At 43.4% G+C, this 23,525-nt stretch overlaps 1 protein-coding gene across 3 annotated transcripts in view; it reads right to left on the minus strand.

The window, feature by feature from the left end:
- LOC129832272 (developmentally-regulated GTP-binding protein 2) overlaps positions 1-23,525 on the minus strand; it is a 96,188-nt gene that overhangs the window by 49,345 nt on the left and 23,318 nt on the right. For all 3 annotated transcript variants that reach the window (XM_055896217.1, XM_055896225.1, XM_055896207.1), the window contains exons 4-5: positions 21,383-21,472; positions 12,182-12,242 (exon numbers count right to left, since the gene is read on the minus strand). In XM_055896217.1, the coding sequence (XP_055752192.1) occupies positions 12,182-12,242; positions 21,383-21,472 (151 nt within the window). The remainder of the gene's footprint in view (positions 1-12,181; positions 12,243-21,382; positions 21,473-23,525) is intronic.

The following is a 23,525-nucleotide window of genomic DNA, read 5'->3' on the forward strand; positions in this document are numbered from 1 at the left end:
CACAGCGCTCTATATTAATAGATAACACAGCGCTCTATATTAATAGCCCAGAGATAACACAGCGCTCTATATTAATAGCTCAGAGATAACACAGCGCTCTATATTAATAGCTCAGAGATAACACAGCGCTCTATATTAATATCCCAGAGATAACACAGTGCTCTATAGTAATAGCTCAGAGATAACACAGCGCTCTATATTAATAGATAACACAGCGCTCTATATTAATAGATAACACAGCGCTCTATATTAATAGCCCAGAGATAACACAGCGCTCTATATTAATAGATAACACAGCGCTCTATATTAATAGCTCAGAGATAACACAGCGCTCTATATTAATAGATAACACAGCGCTCTATATTAATAGATAACACAGCGCTCTATATTAATAGCCCAGAGATAACACAGCACTCTATATTAATAGATAACACAGCGCTCTATATTAATAGCTCAGAGATAACACAGTGCTCTATATTAATAGCCCAGAGATAACACAGTGCTCTATATTAATAGCTCAGAGATAACACAGCGCTCTATATTAATAGCTCAGAGATAACACAGCGCTCTATATTAATAGCTCAGAGATAACACAGCGCTCTATATTAATAGCTCAGAGATAACACAGCGCTCTATATTAATAGCTCAGAGATAACACAGCTCTCTATATTAATAGCTCAGAGATAACACAGCGCTCTATATTAATAGCTCAGAGATAACACAGCGCTCTATATTAATAGCTCAGAGATAACACAGCGCTCTATATTAATAGCTCAGAGATAACACAGCGCTCTATATTAATAGCTCAGAGATAACACAGCGCTCTATATTAATAGCCCAGAGATAACACAGCGCTCTATATTAATAGCTCAGAGATAACACAGCGCTCTATATTAATAGCTCAGAGATAACACAGCGCTCTATATTAATAGCTCAGAGATAACACAGCGCTCTATATTAATAGCCCAGAGATAACACAGCGCTCTATATTAATAGCTCAGAGATAACACAGCGCTCTATAATAATAGCTCAGAGATAACACAGCGCTCTATATTAATAGCTCAGAGATAACACAGTGCTCTATATTAATAGATAACACAGCGCTCTATATTAATAGCTCAGAGATAACACAGCGCTCTATATTAATAGCTCAGAGATAACACAGCGCTCTATATTAATAGATAACACAGCGCTCTATATTAATAGCTCAGAGATAACACAGCGCTCTATATTAATAGCTCAGAGATAACACAGCGCTCTATATTAATAGCTCAGAGATAACACAGCGCTCTATATTAATAGATAACACAGCGCTCTATATTAATAGCTCAGAGATAACACAGCGCTCTATATTAATAGCCCAGAGATAACACAGTGCTCTATATTAATAGCTCAGAGATAACACAGCGCTCTATATTAATAGATAACACAGTGCTCTATATTAATAGATAACACAGTGCTCTATATTAATAGATAACACAGCGCTCTATATTAATAGATAACACAGCGCTCTATATTAATAGATAACACAGCGCTCTATATTAATAGGTCAGAGATAACACAGCGCTCTATATTAATAGGTCAGAGATAACACAGCGCTCTATATTAATAGCTCAGAGATAACACAGCGCTCTATATTAATAGCTCAGAGATAACACAGGGCTCTATATTAATAGCTCAGAGATAACACAGCGCTCTATATTAATAGCTCAGAGATAACACAGCGCTCTATATTAATAGCTCAGAGATAACACAGCTCTCTATATTAATAGCTCAGAGATAACACAGCGCTCTATATTAATAGCTCAGAGACAACACAGCGCTCTATATTAATAGCTCAGAGATAACACAGCGCTCTGTATTAATAGCTCAGAGATAACACAGCTCTCTATATTAATAGATAACACAGCGCTCTATATTAATAGCCCAGAGATAACACAGCGCTCTATATTAATAGCTCAGAGATAACACAGCGCTCTATATTAATAGATAACACAGTGCTCTATATTAATAGCCCAGAGATAACACAGCGCTCTATATTAATAGATAACACAGCGCTCTATATTAATAGCTCAGAGATAACACAGCGCTCTATATTAATAGCTCAGAGATAACACAGCGCTCTATATTAATAGCTCAGAGATAACACAGCGCTCTATATTAATAGCTCAGAGATAACACAGTGCTCTATATTAATAGATAACACAGCGCTCTATATTAATAGCTCAGAGATAACACAGCGCTCTATATTAATAGATAACACAGTGCTCTATATTAATAGCCCAGAGATAACACAGCGCTCTATATTAATAGCCCAGAGATAACACAGCGCTCTATATTAATAGCTCAGAGATAACACAGCGCTCTATATTAATAGATAACACAGCGCTCTATATTAATAGCCCAGAGATAACACAGCGCTCTATATTAATAGCCCAGAGATAACACAGCGCTCTATATTAATAGCTCAGAGATAACACAGCGCTCTATATTAATAGATAACACAGCGCTCTATATTAATAGCCCAGAGATAACACAGCGCTCTATATCAATAGATAACACAGCGCTCTATATTAATAGATAACACAGCGCTCTATATTAATAGCCCAGAGATAACACAGCGCTCTATATTAATAGATAACACAGCGCTCTATATTAATAGCTCAGAGATAACACAGCGCTCTATATTAATAGCCCAGAGATAACACAGCGCTCTATATTAATAGCCCAGAGATAACACAGCGCTCTATGTTAATAGCCCAGAGATAACACAGCGCTCTATATTAATAGCTCAGAGATAACACAGCGCTCTATATTAATAGCCCAGAGATAACACAGCGCTCTATATTAATAGCTCAGAGATAACACAGCGCTCTATATTAATAGCCCAGAGATAACACAGCGCTCTATATTAATAGCTCAGAGATAACACAGCGCTCTATATTAATAGCTCAGAGATAACACAGCGCTCTATATTAATAGCTCAGAGATAACACAGCGCTCTATATTAATAGCCCAGAGATAACACAGTGCTCTATATTAATAGCTCAGAGATAACACAGCGCTCTATATTAATAGATAACACAGTGCTCTATATTAATAGATAACACAGTGCTCTATATTAATAGATAACACAGCGCTCTATATTAATAGATAACACAGCGCTCTATATTAATAGCTCAGAGATAACACAGCGCTCTATATTAATAGGTCAGAGATAACACAGCGCTCTATATTAATAGCTCAGAGATAACACAGCGCTCTATATTAATAGCTCAGAGATAACACAGCGCTCTATATTAATAGCTCAGAGATAACACAGGGCTCTATATTAATAGCTCAGAGATAACACAGCGCTCTATATTAATAGCTCAGAGATAACACAGCGCTCTATATTAATAGCTCAGAGATAACACAGCTCTCTATATTAATAGCTCAGAGATAACACAGCGCTCTATATTAATAGCTCAGAGACAACACAGCGCTCTATATTAATAGCTCAGAGATAACACAGCGCTCTGTATTAATAGCTCAGAGATAACACAGCTCTCTATATTAATAGATAACACAGCGCTCTATATTAATAGCCCAGAGATAACACAGCGCTCTATATTAATAGCTCAGAGATAACACAGCGCTCTATATTAATAGATAACACAGCGCTCTATATTAATAGCCCAGAGATAACACAGCGCTCTATATTAATAGATAACACAGCGCTCTATATTAATAGCTCAGAGATAACACAGCGCTCTATATTAATAGCTCAGAGATAACACAGCGCTCTATATTAATAGCTCAGAGATAACACAGCGCTCTATATTAATAGCTCAGAGATAACACAGTGCTCTATATTAATAGATAACACAGCGCTCTATATTAATAGCTCAGAGATAACACAGCGCTCTATATTAATAGATAACACAGTGCTCTATATTAATAGCCCAGAGATAACACAGCGCTCTATATTAATAGCCCAGAGATAACACAGCGCTCTATATTAATAGCTCAGAGATAACACAGCGCTCTATATTAATAGATAACACAGCGCTCTATATTAATAGCCCAGAGATAACACAGCGCTCTATATTAATAGCCCAGAGATAACACAGCGCTCTATATTAATAGCTCAGAGATAACACAGCGCTCTATATTAATAGATAACACAGCGCTCTATATTAATAGCCCAGAGATAACACAGCGCTCTATATTAATAGATAACACAGCGCTCTATATTAATAGATAACACAGCGCTCTATATTAATAGCCCAGAGATAACACAGCGCTCTATATTAATAGATAACACAGCGCTCTATATTAATAGCTCAGAGATAACACAGCGCTCTATATTAATAGCCCAGAGATAACACAGCGCTCTATATTAATAGCCCAGAGATAACACAGCGCTCTATGTTAATAGCCCAGAGATAACACAGCGCTCTATATTAATAGCTCAGAGATAACACAGCGCTCTATATTAATAGCCCAGAGATAACACAGCGCTCTATATTAATAGCTCAGAGATAACACAGCGCTCTATATTAATAGCTCAGAGATAACACAGCACTCTATATTAATAGCTCAGAGATAACACAGCGCTCTATATTAATAGCCCAGAGATAACACAGCGCTCTATATTAATAGCCAATAGATAACACAGCGCTCTATATTAATAGCTCAGAGATAACACAGCGCTCTATATTAATAGCTCAGAGATAACACAGCGCTCTATATTAATAGATAACACAGCGCTCTATATTAATAGCTCAGAGATAACACAGCGCTCTATATTAATAGCTCAGAGATAACACAGCGCTCTATATTAATAGCCCAGAGATAACACAGCGCTCTATATTAATAGCCAATAGATAACACAGCGCTCTATATTAATAGCTCAGAGATAACACAGCGCTCTTTATTAATAGCTCAGAGATAACACAGCGCTCTATATTAATAGATAACACAGCGCTCTATATTAATAGCCCAGAGATAACACAGCGCTCTATATTAATAGCTCAGAGATAACACAGCGCTCTATATTAATAGCTCAGAGATAACACAGCGCTCTATATTAATATCCCAGAGATAACACAGTGCTCTATAGTAATAGCTCAGAGATAACACAGCGCTCTATATTAATAGATAACACAGCGCTCTATATTAATAGATAACACAGCGCTCTATATTAATAGCCCAGAGATAACACAGCGCTCTATATTAATAGATAACACAGCGCTCTATATTAATAGCTCAGAGATAACACAGCGCTCTATATTAATAGATAACACAGCGCTCTATATTAATAGATAACACAGCGCTCTATATTAATAGCCCAGAGATAACACAGCACTCTATATTAATAGATAACACAGCGCTCTATATTAATAGCTCAGAGATAACACAGTGCTCTATATTAATAGCCCAGAGATAACACAGTGCTCTATATTAATAGCTCAGAGATAACACAGCGCTCTATGTTAATAGCCCAGAGATAACACAGCGCTCTATATTAATAGCTCAGAGATAACACAGTGCTCTATATTAATAGCCCAGAGATAACACAGCGCTCTATATTAACTTCTTGAGAATACAGGGGGTGCTATTTCGCATTAGCATAATTGCCTCTACAGACTAAACTGCCTCTTATTCAATTATTGCTGTTACTATATGCATATAACCATATAGCATTGGATAGAAAACAAGCTATGGTTTCTAAAACCGTTCCAATTGAGTCTCTGAGTCAAACACAGGTCATTTCACAGCACTTTCCCTGAGCCTGAAAAAGATTGCAAGATGTGTATGCTCGCTTCAAAGCTCTGCCTATATATGGTCACGCCACCTATGACCCGAATGACACTTCCTACTTCTTCCTATGGGTGTTTGGAAGACGTCAGAGGAGAAATTTTTTGTTTATCTTGTACTGACGTGAAATAAGACTTATTTCTTTAGCGTGACCGACAACTTCCGGTTTCTGAGATGCGCGTTTTCAGAGGTGGCATTGTCTTTTGTTATGCTGACGTTACGGATGAAAACTAGCTCCGTGTCGAAGTTTGTTTGCTACATGTGACCATATCACCGTAATGTATGTTTTTTCAATATAGTTTAATCAGATTATTAGAATTTTTTCGGGAGTTTTGCCGTGTTCCGTTCTTTGAGTTTTTTAACTTTGGGAATTGACCGTGCCAGTCGACCAGTACCAGGCTAAATGAAGAGGGGAGGTTGCCATTGTGAATGGATTGAACGACTCATCAGGACTAAGGACACCTTGATCAACATTCTGATGAAAGACCAGCAATAGTAAGACCCAATTTACGATGTTATTTCATATATCTGTCGTGCATGTGAACTGGTCGGGCGCGTCCAGCCGGTTCTGGCTGGCCTGGTTATGCTAATTAGCGATACATTTTGTTTTCGCTATAAAACATTTAAAAAATCTGAAATATTGTTTGGATTCACCAGATGTTGGGCTTTCAATGTCTGTACGCTGTGTATTTTTTCTGAAATGTTTTAAGACAAGTAATTAGTTATATAACGTTGGTCTCTGTAATTGTTCTAGCTGCATCAGCACTATATCAGATTGCAGCTGCAATGTAGAACTGTGATTTATACCTGAAAAATGCACATTTAAAAAAAAAAAACTATGCTATACCATAAATATGTTATCAGACTGTCATCTTATAAATTTGTTTGTTGGTTTGTGGCTATCAATATCTTAGTTTAGCCGAATTGGTGATAGCACCTGATGGAGTAAGAAACTGTTGGAGTAAGAAAATGGTGTCTTTTGCTAACGTGTTTAGCTAATAGATTTACATATTTTGTCTTCCCTGTAAAACATTTAAAAAATCTGAAATGGTGGTTTTATTCACAAGATCTGTGTCTTTCATTGGGTGTCTTGGACTTGTGATTTAATGATATTTAGATGCTACTATTTAATTGTGACGCTATGCTAGCGATGCTAATCAGTGTGTGGGGGGGGGGGGGTGCTCCCGGATCCGGGTTAGGTACTCTGTAGAGGTTAATAGCCCAGAGATAACACAGCGCTCTATGTTAATAGCCCAGAGATAACACAGCGCTCTATATTAATAGCTCAGAGATAACACAGCGCTCTATATTAATAGCCCAGAGATAACACAGCGCTCTATATTAATAGCTCAGAGATAACACAGCGCTCTATATTAATAGCTCAGAGATAACACAGCACTCTATATTAATAGCTCAGAGATAACACAGCGCTCTATATTAATAGCCCAGAGATAACACAGCGCTCTATATTAATAGCCAATAGATAACACAGCGCTCTATATTAATAGCTCAGAGATAACACAGCGCTCTATATTAATAGCTCAGAGATAACACAGCGCTCTATATTAATAGATAACACAGCGCTCTATATTAATAGCTCAGAGATAACACAGCGCTCTATATTAATAGCTCAGAGATAACACAGCGCTCTATATTAATAGCCCAGAGATAACACAGCGCTCTATATTAATAGCCAATAGATAACACAGCGCTCTATATTAATAGCTCAGAGATAACACAGCGCTCTTTATTAATAGCTCAGAGATAACACAGCGCTCTATATTAATAGATAACACAGCGCTCTATATTAATAGCCCAGAGATAACACAGCGCTCTATATTAATAGCTCAGAGATAACACAGCGCTCTATATTAATAGCTCAGAGATAACACAGCGCTCTATATTAATATCCCAGAGATAACACAGTGCTCTATAGTAATAGCTCAGAGATAACACAGCGCTCTATATTAATAGATAACACAGCGCTCTATATTAATAGCCCAGAGATAACACAGTGCTCTATATTAATAGCTCAGAGATAACACAGCGCTCTATGTTAATAGCCCAGAGATAACACAGCGCTCTATATTAATAGCTCAGAGATAACACAGTGCTCTATATTAATAGCCCAGAGATAACACAGCGCTCTATATTAATAGCCCAGAGATAACACAGCGCTCTATGTTAATAGCCCAGAGATAACACAGCGCTCTATATTAATAGCTCAGAGATAACACAGCGCTCTATATTAATAGCCCAGAGATAACACAGCGCTCTATATTAATAGCTCAGAGATAACACAGCGCTCTATATTAATAGCTCAGAGATAACACAGCACTCTATATTAATAGCTCAGAGATAACACAGCGCTCTATATTAATAGCCCAGAGATAACACAGCGCTCTATATTAATAGCCAATAGATAACACAGCGCTCTATATTAATAGCTCAGAGATAACACAGCGCTCTATATTAATAGCTCAGAGATAACACAGCGCTCTATATTAATAGATAACACAGCGCTCTATATTAATAGCTCAGAGATAACACAGCGCTCTATATTAATAGCTCAGAGATAACACAGCGCTCTATATTAATAGCCCAGAGATAACACAGCGCTCTATATTAATAGCCAATAGATAACACAGCGCTCTATATTAATAGCTCAGAGATAACACAGCGCTCTTTATTAATAGCTCAGAGATAACACAGCGCTCTATATTAATAGATAACACAGCGCTCTATATTAATAGCCCAGAGATAACACAGCGCTCTATATTAATAGCTCAGAGATAACACAGCGCTCTATATTAATAGCTCAGAGATAACACAGCGCTCTATATTAATATCCCAGAGATAACACAGTGCTCTATAGTAATAGCTCAGAGATAACACAGCGCTCTATATTAATAGATAACACAGCGCTCTATATTAATAGATAACACAGCGCTCTATATTAATAGCCCAGAGATAACACAGCGCTCTATATTAATAGATAACACAGCGCTCTATATTAATAGCTCAGAGATAACACAGCGCTCTATATTAATAGATAACACAGCGCTCTATATTAATAGATAACACAGCGCTCTATATTAATAGCCCAGAGATAACACAGCACTCTATATTAATAGATAACACAGCGCTCTATATTAATAGCTCAGAGATAACACAGTGCTCTATATTAATAGCCCAGAGATAACACAGTGCTCTATATTAATAGCTCAGAGATAACACAGCGCTCTATATTAATAGCTCAGAGATAACACAGCGCTCTATATTAATAGCTCAGAGATAACACAGCGCTCTATATTAATAGCTCAGAGATAACACAGCGCTCTATATTAATAGCTCAGAGATAACACAGCTCTCTATATTAATAGCTCAGAGATAACACAGCGCTCTATATTAATAGCTCAGAGATAACACAGCGCTCTATATTAATAGCTCAGAGATAACACAGCGCTCTATATTAATAGCTCAGAGATAACACAGCGCTCTATATTAATAGCTCAGAGATAACACAGCGCTCTATATTAATAGCCCAGAGATAACACAGCGCTCTATATTAATAGCTCAGAGATAACACAGCGCTCTATATTAATAGCTCAGAGATAACACAGCGCTCTATATTAATAGCTCAGAGATAACACAGCGCTCTATATTAATAGCCCAGAGATAACACAGCGCTCTATATTAATAGCTCAGAGATAACACAGCGCTCTATAATAATAGCTCAGAGATAACACAGCGCTCTATATTAATAGCTCAGAGATAACACAGTGCTCTATATTAATAGATAACACAGCGCTCTATATTAATAGCTCAGAGATAACACAGCGCTCTATATTAATAGCTCAGAGATAACACAGCGCTCTATATTAATAGATAACACAGCGCTCTATATTAATAGCTCAGAGATAACACAGCGCTCTATATTAATAGCTCAGAGATAACACAGCGCTCTATATTAATAGCTCAGAGATAACACAGCGCTCTATATTAATAGATAACACAGCGCTCTATATTAATAGCTCAGAGATAACACAGCGCTCTATATTAATAGCTCAGAGATAACACAGCGCTCTATATTAATAGCTCAGAGATAACACAGCGCTCTATATTAATAGCTCAGAGATAACACAGCGCTCTATATTAATAGCTCAGAGATAACACAGCGCTCTATATTAATAGCTCAGAGATAACACAGCGCTCTATATTAATAGCTCAGAGATAACACAGCGCTCTATATTAATAGCTCAGAGATAACACAGCGCTCTATATTAATAGCTCAGAGATAACACAGCGCTCTATATTAATAGCTCAGAGATAACACAGCGCTCTATATTAATAGCTCAGAGATAACACAGCGCTCTATATTAATAGCTCAGAGATAACACAGCGCTCTATATTAATAGCTCAGAGATAACACAGCTCTCTATATTAATAGCTCAGAGATAACACAGCGCTCTATATTAATAGCTCAGAGATAACACAGCGCTCTATATTAATAGATAACACAGCGCTCTATATTAATAGCTCAGAGATAACACAGCGCTCTATATTAATAGCTCAGAGATAACACAGCGCTCTATATTAATAGCTCAGAGATAACACAGCGCTCTATATTAATAGATAACACAGCGCTCTATATTAATAGCTCAGGGATAACACAGCGCTCTATATTAATAGCTCAGAGATAACACAGCGCTCTATATTAATAGCTCAGAGATAACACAGTGCTCTATATTAACAGCTCAGAGATAACACAGCGCTCTATATTAATAGCCCAGAGATAACACAGCGCTCTATATTAATAGATAACACAGCGCTCTATATTAATAGCTCAGAGATAACACAGCGCTCTATATTAATAGCTCAGAGATAACACAGTGCTCTATATTAATAGCTCAGAGATAACACAGCGCTCTATATTAATAGATAACACAGCGCTCTATATTAATAGCTCAGAGATAACACAGCGCTCTATATTAATAGCTCAGAGATAACACAGCGCTCTATATTAATAGCTCAGAGATAACACAGCGCTCTATATTAATAGCTCAGAGATAACACAGCGCTCTATATTAATAGCTCAGAGATAACACAGCGCTCTATATTAATAGCTCAGAGATAACACAGCGCTCTATATTAATAGCTCAGAGATAACACAGCGCTCTATATTAATAGCTCAGAGATAACACAGCGCTCTATATTAATAGCTCAGAGATAACACAGCGCTCTATATTAATAGCTCAGAGATAACACAGCGCTCTATATTAATAGCTCAGAGATAACACAGCGCTCTATATTAATAGCTCAGAGATAACACAGCTCTCTATATTAATAGCTCAGAGATAACACAGCGCTCTATATTAATAGCTCAGAGATAACACAGCGCTCTATATTAATAGATAACACAGCGCTCTATATTAATAGCTCAGAGATAACACAGCGCTCTATATTAATAGCTCAGAGATAACACAGCGCTCTATATTAATAGCTCAGAGATAACACAGTGCTCTATATGAACGTGGCAGCAACCCCCTCTACAGTAGATAACCCTCACGGTAACCCTCATGGTAACCCTAACCATCACGGTAACCATCACGGTAACCCTAACCATCACGGTGACCCTAACCATCACGGTGACCCTAACCATCACGGTGACCCTAACCATCACGGTAACCCTAACAATCACGGTAACCCTAACCCTCACGGTGACCCTAACCCTCACGGTAACCCTAACCCTCACGGTAACCCTAACCATCACGGTAACCCTAACCATCACGGTAACCATCACGGTAACCCTAACCATCACGGTAACCCTAACCATCACGGTAACCCTAACCATCACGGTAACCCTAACCATCACGGTAACCCTAACCATCACGTTAACCAGCAACCCCCTGTACAGTAGATAACCCTCACGGTAACCCTAACTATCACGGAAACCCTAACGGTAACCCTAACCATCACGTTAACCAGCAACCCCCTCTACAGTAGATAACCATCACGGTAACCCTAACCATCACGGTAACCCTAATTATCACGGTAACCCTAATTATCACGGTAACCCTAACCATCACGTTAACCAGCAACCCCCTCTACAGTAGATAACCATCACGGTAACCCTAACCATCCCGGTAACCATCCCGGTAACCCTAACCATCACGGTAACCCTAACCATCACGGAAACAATCACGGTAACCCTAACCATCACGGTAACCCTAACCATCACGGTAACCCTAACCATCACGGTAACCATCACGGTAACCCTAACCATCACGGTAACCATCACTGTAACCCTAACCATCACGGTAACCATCACTGTAACCCTAACCATCACGGTAACCATCACTGTAACCCGTTACTTTACCTTGAGAAGCTCCTTCTATGATTCCTGGCAGATCCAGCAGCTGGATGTTGGCTCCATTATACTGCAGGACAACAGGATGGGTTATTATACACTACTGTCAGCTGGATGTGGGCTCCATTATACTGCAGGACAACAGGATGGGTTATTATACACTACTGTCAGCTGGATGTGGGCTCCATTATACTGCAGGACAACAGGATGGGTTATTATACACTACTGTCAGCTGGATGTGGGCTCCATTATACTGCAGGACAACAGGATGGGTTATTATACACTACTGTCAGCTGGATGTGGGCTCCATTATACTGCAGGACAACAGGATGGGTTATTATACACTACTGTCAGCTGGATGTGGGCTCCATTATACTGCAGGACAACAGGATGGGTTATTATACACTACTGTCAGCTGGATGTGGGCTCCATTATACTGCAGGACAACAGGATGGGTTATTATACACTACTGTCAGCTGGATGTGGGCTCCATTATACTGCAGGACAACAGGATGGGTTATTATACACTACTGTCAGCTGGATGTGGGCTCCATTATACTGCAGGACAACAGGATGGGTTATTACACACTACTGTCAGCTGGATGTGGGCTCCATTATACTGCAGGACAACAGGATGGGTTATTATACACTACTGTCAGCTGGATGTGGGCTCCATTATACTGCAGGACAACAGGATGGGTTATTATACACTACTGTCAGCTGGATGTGGGCTCCATTATACTGCAGGACAACAGGATGGGTTATTATACACTACTGTCAGCTGGATGTGGGCTCCATTATACTGCAGGACAACAGGATGGGTTATTATACACTACTGTCAGCTGGATGTGGGCTCCATTATACTGCAGGACAACAGGATGGGTTATTATACACTACTGTCAGCTGGATGTGGGCTCCATTATACTGCAGGACAACAGGATGGGTTATTATACACTACTGTCAGCCGGATGTGGGCTCCATTATACTGCAGGACAACAGGATGGGTTATTATACACTACTGTCAGCTGGATGTGGACTCCATTATACTGCAGGACAACAGGATGGGTTATTATACACTACTGTCAGCTGGATGTGGGCTCCATTATACTGCAGGACAACAGGATGGGTTATTATACACTACTGTCAGCTGGATGTGGGCTCCATTATACTGCAGGACAACAGGATGGGTTATTATACACTACTGTCAGCTGGATGTGGGCTCCATTATACTGCAGGACAACAGGATGGGTTATTATACACTACTGTCAGCTGGATGTGGGCTCCATTATACTGCAGGACAACAGGATGGGTTATTATACACTACTGTCAGCTGGATGTGGGCTCCATTATACTGCAGGACAACAGGATGGGTTATTATACACTACTGTCAGCTGGATGTGGGCTCCATTATACTGCAGGACAACAGGATGGGTTATTATACACTACTGTCAGCTGGATGTGGGCTCCATTATACTGCAGGACAACAGGATGGGTTATTATACACTACTGTCAGCTGGATGTGGGCTCCATTATACTGCAGGACAACAGGATGGGTTATTATACACTACTGTCAGCTGGATGTGGGCTCCATTATACTGCAGGACAACAGGATGGGTTATTATACACTACTGTCAGCTGGATGTGGGCTCCATTATACTGCAGGACAACAGGATGGGTTATTATACACTACTGTCAGCTGGATGTGGGCTCCGTTATACTGCAGGACAACAGGATGGGTTATTATACACTACTGTCAGCTGGATGTGGGCTCCGTTATACTGCAGGACAACAGGATGGGTTATTATACACTACTGTCAGCTGGATGTTGGCTCCATTATACTGCAGGACAACAGGATGGGTTATTATACACTACTGTCAGCTGGATGTGGGCTCCATTATACTGCAGGACAACAGGATGGGTTATTATACACTACTGTCAGCTGGATGTTGGCTCCATTATACTGCAGGACAACAGGATGGGTTATTATACACTACTGTCAGCTGGATGTGGGCTCCGTTATACTGCAGGACAACAGGATGGGTTATTATACACTACTGTCAGCTGGATGTGGGCTCCATTATACTGCAGGACAACAGGATGGGTTATTACACACTACTGTCAGCTGGATGTGGGCTCCATTATACTGCAGGACAACAGGATGGGTTATTATACACTACTGTCAGCTGGATGTGGGCTCCATTATACTGCAGGACAACAGGATGGGTTATTATACACTACTGTCAGCTGGATGTGGGCTCCATTATACTGCAGGACAACAGGATGGGTTATTATACACTACTGTCAGCTGGATGTGGGCTCCGTTATACTGCAGGACAACAGGATGGGTTATTATACACTACTGTCAGCTGGATGTGGGCTCCATTATACTGCAGGACAACAGGATGGGTTATTATACACTACTGTCAGCTGGATGTGGGCTCCATTATACTGCAGGACAACAGGATGGGTTATTATACACTACTGTCAGCTGGATGTGGGCTCCGTTATACTGCAGGACAACAGGATGGGTTATTATACACTACTGTCAGCTGGATGTGGGCTCCGTTATACTGCAGGACAACAGGATGGGTTATTATACACTACTGTCAGCTGGATGTGGACTCCATTATACTGCAGGACAACAGGATGGGTTATTATACACTACTGTCAGCTGGATGTGGGCTCCATTATACTGCAGGACAACAGGATGGGTTATTATACACTACTGTCAGCTGGATGTGGGCTCCATTATACTGCAGGACAACAGGATGGGTTATTATACACTACTGTCAGCTGGATGTGGGCTCCATTATACTGCAGGACAACAGGATGGGTTATTATACACTACTGTCAGCTGGATGTGGGCTCCATTATACTGCAGGACAACAGGATGGGTTATTATACACTACTGTCAGCTGGATGTGGGCTCCATTATACTGCAGGACAACAGGATGGGTTATTATACACTACTGTCAGCTGGATGTGGGCTCCATTATACTGCAGGACAACAGGATGGGTTATTATACACTACTGTCAGCTGGATGTGGGCTCCATTATACTGCAGGACAACAGGATGGGTTATTATACACTACTGTCAGCTGGATGTGGGCTCCGTTATACTGCAAGACAACAGGATGGGTTATTATACACTACTGTCAGCTGGATGTGGGCTCCGTTATACTGCAGGACAACAGGATGGGTTATTATACACTACTGTCAGCTGGATGTGGACTCCATTATACTGCAGGACAACAGGATGGGTTATTATAAACTACTGTCAGCTGGATGTGGGCTCCATTATACTGCAGGACAACAGGACGGGTTATTATACACTACTGTCAGCTGGATGTGGGCTCCATTATACTGCAGGACAACAGGATGGGTTACTATACACTACTGTCAGCTGGATGTGGGCTCCATTATACTGCAGGACAACAGGATGGGTTATTATACACTACTGTCAGCTGGATGTGGGCTCCAAAATACTGCAGGACAACAGGATGGGTTATTATACACTACTGTCAGCTGGATGTGGGCTCCATTATACTGCAGGACAACAGGACGGGTTATTATACACTACTGTCAGCTGGATGTGGGCTCCATTATACTGCAGGACAACAGGATGGGTTATTATACACTACTGTCAGCTGGATGTGGGCTCCATTATACTGCAGGACAACAGGATGGGTTATTATACACTACTGTCAGCTGGATGTGGGCTCCAAAATACTGCAGGACAACAGGATGGGTTACTATACACTACTGTCAGCTGGATGTGGGCTCCATTATACTGCAGGACAACAGGATGGGTTATTATACACTACTGTCAGCTGGATGTGGGCTCCATTATACTGCAGGACAACAGGATGGGTTACTATACACTACTGTCAGCTGGATGTGGGCTCCATTATACTGCAGGACAACAGGATGGGTTATTATACACTACTGTCAGCTGGATGTGGGCTCCATTATACTGCAGGACAACAGGATGGGTTATTATACACTACTGTCAGCTGGATGTGGGCTCCATTATACTGCAGGACAACAGGATGGGTTACTATACACTACTGTCAGCTGGATGTGGGCTCCATTATACTGCAGGACAACAGGATGGGTTATTATACACTACTGTCAGCTGGATGTGGGCTCCATTATACTGCAGGACAACAGGATGGGTTATTATACACTACTGTCAGCTGGATGTGGGCTCCATTATACTGCAGGACAACAGGATGGGTTATTATACACTACTGTCAGCTGGATGTGGGCTCCATTATACTGCAGGACAACAGGATGGGTTATTATACACTACTGTCAGCTGGATGTGGGCTCCATTATACTGCAGGACAACAGGATGGGTTATTATACACTACTGTCAGCTGGATGTGGGCTCCATTATACTGCAGGACAACAGGATGGGTTATTATACACTACTGTCAGCTGGATGTGGGCTCCATTATACTGCAGGACAACAGGACGGGTTATTATACACTACTGTCAGCTGGATGTGGGCTCCATTATACTGCAGGACAACAGGATGGGTTATTATACACTACTGTCAGCTGGATGTGGGCTCCATTATACTGCAGGACAACAGGATGGGTTATTATACACTACTGTCAGCTGGATGTGGGCTCCATTATACTGCAGGACAACAGGATGGGTTATTATACACTACTGTCAGCTGGATGTGGGCTCCATTATACTGCAGGACAACAGGATGGGTTATTATACACTACTGTCAGCTGGATGTGGGCTCCGTTATACTGCAGGACAACAGGATGGGTTATTATACACTACTGTCAGCTGGATGTGGGCTCCATTATACTGCAGGACAACAGGATGGGTTATTATACACTACTGTCAGCTGGATGTGGGCTCCATTATACTGCAGGACAACAGGATGGGTTATTATACACTACTGTCAGCTGGATGTGGGCTCCATTATACTGCAGGACAACAGGATGGGTTATTATACACTACTGTCAGCTGGATGTGGGCTCCATTATACTGCAGGACAACAGGATGGGTTATTATACACTACTGTCAGCTGGATGTGGGCTCCATTATACTGCAGGACAACAGGATGGGTTATTATACACTACTGTCAGCTGGATGTGGGCTCCATTATACTGCAGGACAACAGGATGGGTTATTACACACTACTGTCAGCTGGATGTGGGCTCCATTATACTGCAGGACAACAGGATGGGTTATTATACACTACTGTCAGCTGGATGTAGGCTCCATTATACTGCAGGACAACAGGATGGGTTATTATACACTACTGTCAGCTGGATGTGGGCTCCATTATACTGCAGGACAACAGGATGGGTTATTATACACTACTGTCAGCTGGATGTGGGCTCCATTATACTGCAGGACAACAGGATGGGTTACTATACACTACTGTCAGCTGGATGTGGGCTCCATTATACTGCAGGACAACAGGATGGGTTATTATACACTACTGTCAGCTGGATGTGGGCTCCATTATACTGCAGGACAACAGGATGGGTTATTATACACTACTGTCAGCTGGATGTGGGCTCCATTATACTGCAGGACAACAGGATGGGTTATTATACACTACTGTCAGCTGGATGTGGGCTCCATTATACTGCAGGACAACAGGATGGGTTATTATACACTACTGTCAGCTGGATGTGGGCTCCATTATACTGCAGGACAACAGGATGGGTTATTATACACTACTGTCAGCTGGATGTGGGCTCCATTATACTGCAGGACAACAGGATGGGTTATTATACACTACTGTCAGCTGGATGTGGGCTCCATTATACTGCAGGACAACAGGATGGGTTATTATACACTACTGTCAGCTGGATGTGGGCTCCGTTATACTGCAGGACAACAGGATGGGTTATTATACACTACTGTCAGCTGGATGTTGGCTCCGTTATACTGCAGGACAACAGGATGGGTTATTATACACTACTGTCAGCTGGATGTGGGCTCCATTATACTGCAGGACAACAGGATGGGTTATTATACACTACTGTCAGCTGGATGTGGGCTCCATTATACTGCAGGACAACAGGATGGGTTATTATACACTACTGTCAGCTGGATGTGGGCTCTGTTATACTGCAGGACAACAGGATGGGTTATTATACACTACTGTCAGCTGGATGTGGGCTCCATTATACTGCAGGACAACAGGATGGGTTATTATACACTACTGTCAGCTGGATGTGGGCTCCATTATACTGCAGGACAACAGGATGGGTTATTATACACTACTGTCAGCTGGATGTGGGCTCCATTATACTGCAGGACAACAGGATGGGTTATTATACACTACTGTCAGCTGGATGTGGGCTCCATTATACTGCAGGACAACAGGATGGGTTATTATACACTACTGTCAGCTGGATGTGGGCTCCATTATACTGCAGGACAACAGGATGGGTTATTATACACTACTGTCAGCTGGATGTGGGCTCCATTATACTGCAGGACAACAGGATGGGTTATTATACACTACTGTCAGCTGGATGTGGGCTCCATTATACTGCAGGACAACAGGATGGGTTATTATACACTACTGTCAGCTGGATGTGGGCTCCATTATACTGCAGGACAACAGGATGGGTTATTATACACTACTGTCAGCTGGATGTGGGCTCCATTATACTGCAGGACAACAGGACGGGTTATTATACACTACTGTCAGCTGGATGTGTGGTATGGCGCGTGGTATATGGTTTGTGGTATGGCGTGTGGTATGGCGTGGTATATGGCGTGTGGTATGGCGTGTGGTATATGGTGTGTGGTATGGCGTGTGGTATGGAGCGTGATATGGCGTGTGGTGTGTGGTATATGGTGTGTGGTATGGCATGTGGTATATGGTGTGTGGTATGGCGTGTGGTATATGGTTTGTGGTATGGCGTGTGGTATGGCGTGTGGTATATGGCGCGTGGTATGGCGTGTGGTATGGTGTGTGGTATATGGTGTGTGGTATGGCGTGTGGTATGGAGCGTGATATGGCGTGTGGTGTGTGGTATATGGTGTGTGGTATGGCGTGTGGTATGGTGTGTGGTATGGTGTGTGGTATGGTGTGTGGTATGGCGTGTGGTATGGCGCGTGGTATATGGGGTGTGGTATATGGTGTGTGGTATATGGTGTGTGGTATGGGGTGGTGTGTGGTGTGTGGTATGGGGTGGTGTGTGGTGTGTGGTATGGGGTGGTGTGTGGTATATGGTGTGTGGTATGGGGTGGTGTGTGGTGTGTGGTATGGGGGTGGTGTGTGGTATGGGGTGGTGTGTGGTATATGGTGTGTGGTATGGGGGTGGTGTGTGGTATGGGGTGGTGTGTGGTATATGGTGTGTGGTATGGGGTGGTGTGTGGTGTGGGGTGGTGTGTGGTATGGGGTGGTGTGTGGTATGGGGTGGTGTGTGGTATGGGGTGGTGTGTGGTGTGTGGTGGTGTGTGGTGTGTGGTGTGTGGTATGGGGTGGTGTGTGGTGTGTGGTATGGGGTGGTGTGTGGTATGGGGTGGTGTGTGGTATGGTATGGTGTGTGGTATGGTATGGTGTGTGGTATATGGTGTGTGGTATGGTATGGTGTGTGGTATGGGGTGGTGTGTGGTATATGGTGTGTGGTATGGGGTGGTGTGTGGTATGGGGTGGTGTGTGGTACGGGGTGGTGTGTGGTATGGGGTGGTGTGTGGTATGGGGGTGGTGTGTGGTATGGGGGTGGTGTGTGGTATATGGTGTGTGGTATGGGGTGGTGTGTGGTGTGTGGTATGGGGTGGTGTGTGTGGTATATGGTGTGTGGTGTGGGGTGGTGTGTGGTGTGTGGTATGGGGTGGTGTGTGGTGTGTGGTATGGGGTGGTGTGTGGTATGGGGTGGTGTGTGGTACGGGGTGTGTGGTGTGTGGTATGGGGTGGTGTGTGGTGTGTGGTATGGGGTGGTGTGTGGTATGGGGTGGTGTGTGGTATGGGGTGGTGTGGTGTGTGGTATGGGGTGGTGTGTGGTGTGTGGTATGGGGTGGTGTGTGGTATGGGGTGGTGTGTGGTACGGGGTGTGTGGTATAGTGGGTGTGATATGGGGTGGTGTGTGGTATGGGGTGGTGTGGTGTGTGGTATAGTGGGTGTGGTATGGGGTGGTGTGTGGTATGGGGTGGTGTGGTGTGTGGTATGGGGTGGTGTGTGGTATGGGGTGGTGTGTGGTATGGGGTGGTGTGTGGTGTGTGGTATGGGGTGGTGTGTGGTGTGTGGTATGGGGTGGTGTGTGGTACGGGGTGGTGTGTGGTGTGTGGTATGGTATGGTGTGTGGTATGGTATGGTGTGTGGTATGGGGTGGTGTGTGGTATATGGTGTGTGGTATGGGGTGGTGTGTGGTATGGGGTGGTGTGTGGTACGGGGTGGTGTGTGGTATGGGGTGGTGTGTGGTATGGGGTGGTGTGTGGTATGGGGTGGTGTGTGGTATATGGTGTGTGGTATGGGGTGGTGTGTGGTGTGTGGTATGGGGTGGTGTGTGTGGTATATGGTGTGTGGTGTGGGGTGGTGTGTGGTGTGTGGTATGGGGTGGTGTGTGGTGTGTGGTATGGGGTGGTGTGTGGTATGGGGTGGTGTGTGGTACGGGGTGGTGTGTGGTACGGGGTGGTGTGTGGTGTGTGGTATGGGGTGGTGTGTGGTATGGGGTGGTGTGTGGTACGGGGTGTGTGGTGTGTGGTATGGGGTGGTGTGTGGTGTGTGGTATGGGGTGGTGTGTGGTATGGGGTGGTGTGTGGTATGGGGTGGTGTGGTGTGTGGTATGGGGTGGTGTGTGGTGTGTGGTATGGGGTGGTGTGTGGTATGGGGTGGTGTGTGGTACGGGGTGTGTGGTATAGTGGGTGTGATATGGGGTGGTGTGTGGTATGGGGTGGTGTGGTGTGTGGTATAGTGGGTGTGGTATGGGGTGGTGTGTGGTATGGGGTGGTGTGGTGTGTGGTATGGGGTGGTGTGTGGTATGGGGTGGTGTGGTGTGTGGTATGGGGTGGTGTGTGGTATGGGGTGGTGTGTGGTGTGTGGTATGGTGTGGTGTGTGGTATGGGGTGGTGTGTGGTACGGGGTGGTGTGTGGTGTGTGGTGTGGTGTGGTATATGGTGTGTGGTATGGGGTGGTGTGTGGTGTGTGGTACGGGGTGGTGTGTGGTGTGTGGTATGGGGTGTGGTGTGGTACGGGGTGTGTGGTGTGGATGTACCTCTATAACTCCAGGGATACAGGTCAGGGTGGTGAACTCATAGGAAGCTGCTTCACTGGCTGTTGCTGTCATCAGACTGAGGAAGGTGGACTAGAGGACAGAGACAGAGACACGAGTTAACACACAGGACTAGAGGACAGAGACATGGGTTAACACACAGGACTAGAGGACAGAGACATGGGTTAACACACAGGACTAGAGGACAGGGACACGGGTTAACACACAGGACTAGAGGACAGAGACATGGGTTAACACACAGGACTAGAGGACAGAGACATGGGTTAACACACAGGACTAGAGGACAGAGACATGGGTTAACACACAGGACTAGAGGGCAGGGACACGGGTTAACACACAGGACTAGAGGACAGGGACACGGGTTAACACACAGGACTAGAGGACAGAGACATGGGTTAACACACAGGACTAGAGGACAGAGACATGGGTTAACACACAGGACTAGAGGACAGAGACATGGGTTAACACACAGGACTAGAGGACAGAGACAGAGACATGGGTTAACACACAGGACTAGAGGACAGAGACATGGGTTAACACACAGGACTAGAGGACAGAGACACGAGTTAACACACAGGACTAGAGGACAAAGACAGGGACATGGGTTAACACACAGGACTAGAGGACAGAGACAGAGACACGAGTTAACACACAGGACTAGAGGACAGAGACACGAGTTAACACACAGGACTAGAGGACAGGGACACGGGTTAACACACAGGACTAGAGGACAGGGACACGGGTTAACACACAGGACTAGAGGACAGAGACACGAGTTAACACACAGGACTAGAGGACAGAGACACGAGTTAACACACAGGACTAGAGGACAGAGACACGAGTTAACACACAGGACTAGAGGACAGAGACATGGGTTAACACACAGGACTAGAGGACAGAGACATGGGTTAACACACAGGACTAGAGGACAGAGACATGGGTTAACACACAGGACTAGAGGACAGAGACAGGGACATGGGTTAACACACAGGACTAGAGGACAGAGACATGGGTTAACACACAGGACTAGAGGACAGAGACATGGGTTAACACACAGGACTAGAGGACAGAGACATGGGTTAACACACAGGACTAGAGGACAGAGACACGGGTTAACACACAGGACTAGAGGACAGAGACACGGGTTAACACACAGGACTAGAGGACAGGGACACGAGTTAACACACAGGACTAGAGGACAGAGACACGGGTTAACACACAGGACTAGAGGACAGAGACATGGGTTAACACACAGGACTAGAGGACAGAGACATGGGTTAACACACAGGACTAGAGGACAGAGACACGCGTTAACACACAGGACTAGAGGACAGAGACACGGGTTAACACACAGGACTAGAGGACAGGGACATGGGTTAACACACAGGAATAGAGGACAGAGACAGGGACATGGGTTAACACACAGGACTAGAGGACAGGGACATGGGTTAACACACAGGACTAGAGGACAGAGACATGGGTTAACACACAGGACTAGAGGACAGAGACATGGGTTAACACACAGGACTAGAGGACAGAGACACGGGTTAACACACAGGACTAGAGGACAGGGACATGGGTTAACACACAGGACTAGAGGACAGAGACATGGGTTAACACACAGGACTAGAGGACAGAGACATGGGTTAACACACAGGACTAGAGGACAGGGACATGGGTTAACACACAGGACTAGAGGACAGGGACATGGGTTAACACACAGGACTAGAGGACAGAGACATGGGTTAACACACAGGACTAGAGGACAGAGACATGGGTTAACACACAGGACTAGAGGACAGGGACAGAGACATGGGTTAACACACAGGACTAGAGGACAGAGACATGGGTTAACACACAGGACTAGAGGACAGAGACAGAGACACGGGTTAACACACAGGACTAAAGGACAAGAACATGGGTTAACACACAGGACTAGAGGACAGAGACACGAGTTAACACACAGGACTAGAGGACAGAGACACGGGTTAACACACAGGACTAGAGGACAGGGACATGGGTTAACACACAGGACTAGAGGACAGAGACAGGGACATGGGTTAACACACAGGACTAGAGGACAGGGACATGGGTTAACACACAGGACTAGAGGACAGGGACATGG

The sequence above is a fragment of the Salvelinus fontinalis genome, chromosome 2 (genome assembly GCF_029448725.1).
Source record: "Salvelinus fontinalis isolate EN_2023a chromosome 2, ASM2944872v1, whole genome shotgun sequence".
NCBI lineage: Eukaryota > Metazoa > Chordata > Actinopteri > Salmoniformes > Salmonidae > Salvelinus > Salvelinus fontinalis.